This window comes from Myotis brandtii, unplaced genomic scaffold (assembly GCF_000412655.1).
Source record: "Myotis brandtii unplaced genomic scaffold, ASM41265v1 scaffold312, whole genome shotgun sequence".
Lineage (NCBI taxonomy): Eukaryota > Metazoa > Chordata > Mammalia > Chiroptera > Vespertilionidae > Myotis > Myotis brandtii.
Genome location: NW_005361955.1, coordinates 2,316,690 through 2,323,983, shown reverse-complemented (window position 1 = coordinate 2,323,983; position 7,294 = coordinate 2,316,690). Strand labels below are relative to the sequence as shown.

The window sequence follows — 7,294 nt, the reverse complement described above, 5'->3', positions numbered from 1 at the left end:
GGGGGGGGGGGGGTATTAAAAGGTATACTACATGTAAAGTGCTTTGTAGAGTGCCCCACACAGAATAAGTTCCCAAGAAACAGCAACAGGAATAATAATAATGCTGATGGCAGCCGTTCTGGTGACAGAGTGAGGGCTTCCTTGCCACCCCATGTCCCAACTCAGAGCAGGAAACGGAGGTCCGGACAGGGGAAGGGGCCCCTCGTTCCCAGGGGCTCAGGCCCTCATGCTCCTTCCATACACACCACCTCTTCCCCCCTGCAGCAACCAGAACGTGGAACCGGCCTGTTTCCTTACTCTCCATGAAGACCAGCAGCTGTGGGCGGGCAAAATGAACTCCTGTCGAGGGTGTTCTGCAGGGACCGACACCGACTCACACAGGGCCTCCACCGAACACCAGGGCGCCCCTTCTTCCCTCGGCCGAACCCTCTTTACCGATGGGGACATCCAGGGTCCAGCACTCACCCACCTCTCTGGGCCTGCCTGGGTGTGGCAGGTCTTACTGTGGTCACGGCCAGGGCCATGACAGATCCTCCATCCACCTCCTAGGCAACGCCAGGCAGTAAGGTGCTGCCCTGCAGGGAGGCCCAGTGCCCAGCACGGTCTGTACTGGGTAGGGCTGGGGTCAGTGTTGAAAGGGATGTGTCAAGTCATCGTTCAAATTGACCACATCCCTCATTCGCACACCCAAAAGGCCAGGGGCTCACGCCTTCCAGAATCCAGGCGATCAATCCTATTTCCAGAGCCGAATGCAACCAGGTGTTCCCCTGCCTCCCCCACTTCCGCAGGAGGCCCCATCAGCTATAGCCCCCAACGTATGGCCCGGCCTCTGCAGATGCCCCAGCCGGCCACACCCCACTCTGGATCTGAGTCACTGTAGCGTCAGTCCTAGCTACATCTGGGGCCTGCATGGAGGTGCTATCACAGAAGGGGATTTTGTACGAAGGGCAACACCCAGATTTCCATGGGGGGGAGGGGTGCAATTGTACAACTTGCCACAGAGCTCACAACTAACAGCGCCATCACCCAGCGTGGACTCTGCAGTCAGCAGTCACACTGGTAATCAGCTGTGTGGCCCTGGGCCTCAGTTTCCCCGTGTGTAAACTGGGGATAACAGCACTTCCTGCCTCGGGGAGGCGGGCAGGGGGACTGTGAGATCAAAGGCATTGGTGTTCGTGAAGGGCCGGCACAATGTCCCTGCTCAGAACTCAGAGCTCAGCCCCAGACAGCCAAGAGGGCACCTACCCTCCGCACACCCCCAGGTACACCAGAAGCTCAGCATCTAACCCCAGCAACAGTAGTGACAGCAGGCTCACTCTTCCCGTCTAAATCTAGGCCCTCCTGCCTCTGAGCTCGCTGGGATCCCCACAGCTCTAGACCCGCCCTTGCTTCACCCTTCTATCTTGCCCATGCCTGCTCACCTTTAGGGTCTGTGTGAGCCTCTAAAGCAGTGGTTCTCAACCTTCCTAATGCCGCGACCCTTTAATACAGTTCCTCATGTTGTGGTGACCCCCAACCATAAAATTATTTTCATTGCTACTTCATAACTGTAATTTTGCTACTGTTATGAATCGTAATGTAAATATCTGATATGCAGGATGTATTTTCATTGTTACAAATTGAACATAATTAAAGCATAGTGATTAATCACAAAAACAATATGTAATTATATATTGTGAAATATTTATTTCTAATTACAAGTATGTGTTTTCCGATGGTCTTAGGCGACCCCTGTGAAAGGGTCGTTCGACCCCCAAAGGGGTCGCGACCCACAGGTTGAGAACCACTGCTCTAAAGCATCCTCCCTCCTCTGAGCACACCCTGCCCAGTTGGCTGTTCCACACACCGAACACACTTTCCTCTGATGTACTCTTTTCCTCTGCCTGCCATTTTTAGGCACTGCATGTGAGATTTTAATCTGCCCACATCCTCAGAAGACACTGGCCGGTTTTACAATGAGAAAGCATGAGGCCCAGAGATCACACAGCATACAGGGAGGAGAACAGAACTCAAGATCAGCTTTACCCTCACCTACTTGGGAATCAAAATGGATGACTTTCCCAGGGTGGGGAGGGATAGTAACAGTCTTCTGGCCCAAGCCCTGTCTATCTCTCTAGGCCAGTGGTTGGCAAACTCATTAGTCAACAGAGCCAAATATCAACAGTACAACGGTTGAAATTTCTTTTGAGAGCCAAATTTTTTAAACTTAAACTATATAGGTAGATACTCTGTTATTACCTTAATTAGGGTACTCCTAAGGCTTAGGAAGAGCCACACTCAAGGGGCCAAAGAGCCGCATGTGGCTCGCGAGCCGCAGTTTGCCGACCACGGGTCTAGGTTAGAAGGTCATCCTGGCCAACCTCACGGGAACCCCTTCTCCTGAGTCCTACCAAGTGTCTGCTTAAACCCTTGGCCACGGGGAGCTCACTCCCAGCCCCATTCCAATTCCATGTATAAAGCCCATCTTGGGAGCTGTCTCCCTCCACCTCCACCCAGCATTTCAACCCCTAAATTGGTTCAGAAAACGCCTTCTTGACAATGAGCACCCACCCACCACATGCCAGTTTAAAACCGCCTGAGGGTTTTTTCCACCTTTACTATAAAAAGACACCTTGAAAATGCAGCATTGACATTTCCCTGTCAGTTTTCTTTTTGATTTAAAAACACAAATACTATGGTCATTCAAAGGTGACAGTGGGGGAGCTCGGGGAAGGAAGACTCAGCCTCACCCAGCTCAGTGGTTGAGCACCCACCTATGAACCAGGAGTTCAGTTTGATTCTTGGTCTGGGCACATGCCTGGGTTGCAGGCTCGACTAGTGTGGGGCGGCAGGAGGCAGCCGATCAATGATTCGATTACATCACTGATGTTTCTATCTCTCCCTCTCCCTTCCTCTCTGAAATAAATAAATAAATAAATATATATGTATGTATATATTTTTTTTTTTAAGACTCAGCTTGCCCTTGCCTTGCTGGGTGACCCTGTACCTCAGTTGCCCACCTTGATAGCTGTGGCAACTTCCCAAACTTGCTTTCACCTCAAACATGAGGTGACGGAAGGAATCCACGCTATACGCAAGGAAGGCTAATTTCCTCACTCCCATTTTATCAAAATAGTGCAACAGCCCCAAATATGCCAAAAACAATCAGGGACAAAGCTGGGGCCCTCAGAGGTTCCCCGCCTCTGACCTCACACCTCAGTAGCTCCTCCCTTCTCTGCCAGATTCCCAGATGGAAGGTGGCAGTGGATGCTGACACTTCATTGTCTTAAAGGTGGAGAGCAGAGGAAAAAGCCTGCCCAAAATTACCCCGACTGAGGCTGTGGGGTTGAGAGACCCCAAAAACAACGGTGGGCCCTGGCCAGGTGGCTCAGTTGGTTGGAGCATCATCCCGTACGCCAAGAGGTTGCGGGTTTGATTCCCGGTCAGGGCACATACCTGCGTTTCAGGCAACCCTGGTCTCTCCCTTCCTCTCTCTCTCTAGAAATCAATAAAAAGTGAAGGGGAGGGCAGGGAAAGTGGGAGACATCTGTAAACTGTCAACAATAAAACAATTTAAATAAATAAATATAAATACATATCAATAAAAACATATCCTCTGGTGAGGATTAAAACAAAACAAAACAAAAAAGCCCACAACTGCAGGAAGCTGAGTTTCCAGAGGCCTGGCCAAGCCACCTCCCTTGCCTGGAGGTCAGATGTCCTTGGAGAACAGATGGAAGAACAAGGTGCTGTCCCCTAGCCCAACTTCCATCTGATGCCGGGCCAGACTGGGCAGCTTCCTTCCCCTCCATCCTGTCGGTCCCCACCTCTGGGGCTACATCCTGGCAGCCAAATCTGTCCCAAGCCCACTGCTTCCTTCTCTGCCCCCCGATGGCCCATCACGTTCCCAAGAACAAGGCCTGGCCCACTGCCTGCACTGCTGCGCCCAGCGCCCACCGCGGTGAGTGTTGGAGAAATATCTGCGAATGAGTGAGTGCATCTCCTGCCTGGGAGATGGCACCAGCCTCCCAACTACTCTCTCCTCTTTCCTTCTCACCAATCACCTAGGGACTTTCTAAAATAATTATGTTACAAATGATCATAGTAAGCACTGGCCAGGGAGCTTAGTTAGTTACAGCATCGTGCCGATATGCCAAGGTTGCTGGTTTGATCCCCAGTCAGGGCACATGTAAGACTCAACCAATGCATGCATAAATAAGTGGGACAACAAATCAGTGTTTCTCTTCTCTCTCTCTCTCATCAATAAACAAAAATATGTATATAAAATAAAAAATGTTTCATTAATAAAAAATAAAATGAAAATAATCACAGTAATTGCAAGCACATGCGCCAGCCACTCTACTAAGAGCTTCCCAAGTATTAGCTCATGGAATTCCCACCTGGAAAGTAGGTACTTTTATTATCATTCCCATTCCACAGAGGAAGACGTGCACATGCTCATTCAAGTCATATCACTCCTCTGGCTAAAACCCTTCATGGCTCCTGATGTCCCCAGGATACAGTCCCAATTCCATCATACGGCCAACCTGCACCCTTGCAGGCCCACCCGTTTCCCCACTCCGTTCAGTTACTCTAGCCCAGTGGTCGGCAAACTCATTAGTCAACAGAGCCAAATATCAACAGTACAACGATTGAAATTTCTTTTGAGAGCCAAATTTTTTAAACTTAAACTATATAGGTAGGTACATTGTTATTAACTTAATTAGGGTACTCCTAAGGCTTAGGAAGAGCCACACTCAAGGGGCCAAAGAGCCGCATGTGGCTCGAGAGCCGCAGTTTGCCAACCATGGCTCTAGCCCAGTTGCTGTATCCGACCTGCAGGTGTTTGCATAGGCTGTTCCCTCTGCCTGGACCCTTCCCTCCTCTCCTGCCAGCCTCAGGTGGCTAACTCCTGCTCATCCACCTCTGCTTTGATATCACTCCCCCAAGAAGCCTTGATGTCCCTCTCCCGGCTCCCTCATCCCTCCGGCTGTAAGAGTCTGGCTACATGTCAGTCCTCTGCTCGCCTGCATGATCCACAAGAGCAGAAACTGAGACACCTTTGTCCCCCTGTGCACAGGGCTGGGCACCCAGTAGAGGTTTAGAAATGTTTATTGAGGTTTCTAGAGGTGGGAGAGGGTGGAGTCATCTCTGCTGCAGAAGAAGCCAAAACAGGTCACTCTTTGCTGTTCAGGATCAAGCCCAGACTTAACGTTAATACTGTCCCCTGGGGTAATAACAACAAGAACAGCATACCTCTACCAGGTGCTTATTATGTGCCAGATAAGTGCTTCACATTAATTAGTTCATTTAGCCCTTAGAGATTTGTTTTCATTATTCCCACTTTACAGATGAGGAAATAGAGGCACGGAGAGGTTATGTCCGTTGCCAAAGTCACATAGCTGGGAAGTGGCAGAGCAGGGTTTGAACCCAGGGTGCACAGTCCAAATTCTTAACCTATAACTGGGGAGCTGGCAACAGCCTGGAGCAAGAATAATGGCCACCCTCCCCACCCCCACCCTGGGGCCTTGATTTTACACATCTGGGAGAGCCTGCCCAGTGGCACTGGCCTGTGCCTATAGCTGGGTATGGGGAAAGGGAGAGGGATGGGGAGGACACAGGGAGAGTGACTGAGAGCTGAGAATCCACCTCACCTTGGGGTCAGCAGGAGGCCCTTGGCCACTCTGTCCCTGGGGCTGTGTCCTTGGAGAGGCCCTGCCCCCTAAAAAGAAGGAAGCCCCAGCCCCCTTCAACAGAATGAGTCACTGCACGAGGCCAGGCTGAAAATAATGGACCTTAGGAACTGGGAAGGTTCCTGCCAGAGGGGGGAGGAGACTGTGGAGGCCCAAGGGGACAGACTCGCCGAGGGCCTGGATGGACATACAGGGCCTGGAAAGGTTGAGGAAAGGCTTTGGTCCCCCAACAAGGTCTTCCTTCCATAGAGTAGGGCCGACGCCCCTCTCACTCCTAGCCCTGAGACCTCCATAAACAAAACTCACCCCTCAAACACAGCCCACTGGGGTATGTAGCTCTGGGAAGAGGAATGGTGGATGTCTCAACCACAGCGCTGGGCGGCCAGCCCTCATCTGGCTGGCCCCTGCTCCCTGGGACAGTCTGCCCTGCTCACCCACCGTGACCTTTATTCTCAGGGCAGCCAGCCAGCCGGGTGGTGGGCAGCCGTGGGAGCCTGACTATAAGAGAAGGAATCTGCGTTTTCTGTAAGCCCCAGCGTTGGGCACACCCACGGGAGAATAATTAAGCTCATGAGATTCTTGCCACAGCCCGAGGACCACAGAGAAGGAGTGGGGCAGGGCAATCGGGGGCCTGGCCCCAAGGAGGGCTCTGTAATCACCAGGAGTCAGTTTGGCGTTGGCAGAAGGAGAAACGGAGGCTTCCTAGGGCAGTGGCAAAGCCTGGGGCTCAAATGGATCCCCCAGACTCTGACACAGATGCAGAGTGTGGAAAGGGTGCAGGGTTCCATTTCCCAGGGCCCCCTAAAGAAGTGACCCCTTGCTGGTGCGCTTACTTGGAGAGAACTGCACAAAATTCCCTCGGCACCCTTATGTCACGTCCACACAACTTCAACACACACATTGAGCCCCGAACCTGGCCCCCTCCCCGCCCCCTCACTCCCCAACCCAGCTCCAGACACTTGGGTCCCCTTCCCACCAGCTGGTGTGCCCCCACACCTGGCCCCTCCTCATTCCCTCCTGAGCCTCTGGGCCAGTCCTACCCCCGGCATACCCCCCTGGCCCTGGCACCTCCCCACCAAGGCCTTTGGTCAGACTTACACTCGCTTGCCGTGTGCTCACCGCCTATGACCCACCTCCAGGTGCACACCTGAGCTATATATACACCTTGAGCTCTCTTCAGCACGTACCCATCCACACCACAACCTGAACCCCTCCCACACACCTAGGTATGCGCACCTGTACGCCAGCACTCAACTGAATGACCTCACACGCACACCTGGGCCATATTCGCGCTAGTTGCCCCCATCTCAGCTGACACCTGTACCCTCGAGAGTACACCGAAGTCCCCGCAAATGCACCTGTGGCCCAGAGTCCACACTTGTGTCCCCGTACGCTCGCACCAGTGACGCGTTAAGCGGGCAACCCGCCTAGTTACCAGCCCGCTCTCCCTCGGCGACCTGAGCTGACTCCCCCGCACCGCCAGGCCTGGACGTACCTGGATGTTGCTCTTGGGCTCGCAGGTTGGCCCGGTGCCCTGCACCACGCTGTCGAGCACCGCCACCACGTCGTCGGGTGCCGGCTTCACGAAGCAGGCGGTGCGCGCGGCGCGAATGGCTGCTTGC

At 52.9% G+C, this 7,294-nt stretch overlaps 1 protein-coding gene across 1 annotated transcript in view; it reads right to left on the bottom strand.

Annotated features, from left to right (window-relative positions):
• Positions 1–7,294, bottom strand: part of PLXND1 (plexin D1) — a 56,801-nt gene that overhangs the window by 46,384 nt on the left and 3,123 nt on the right. Inside the window, exon 3 of the mRNA XM_005870125.1 lies at positions 7,168–7,289. Coding sequence (XP_005870187.1) covers positions 7,168–7,289 — 122 coding nt within the window. The remainder of the gene's footprint in view (positions 1–7,167; positions 7,290–7,294) is intronic.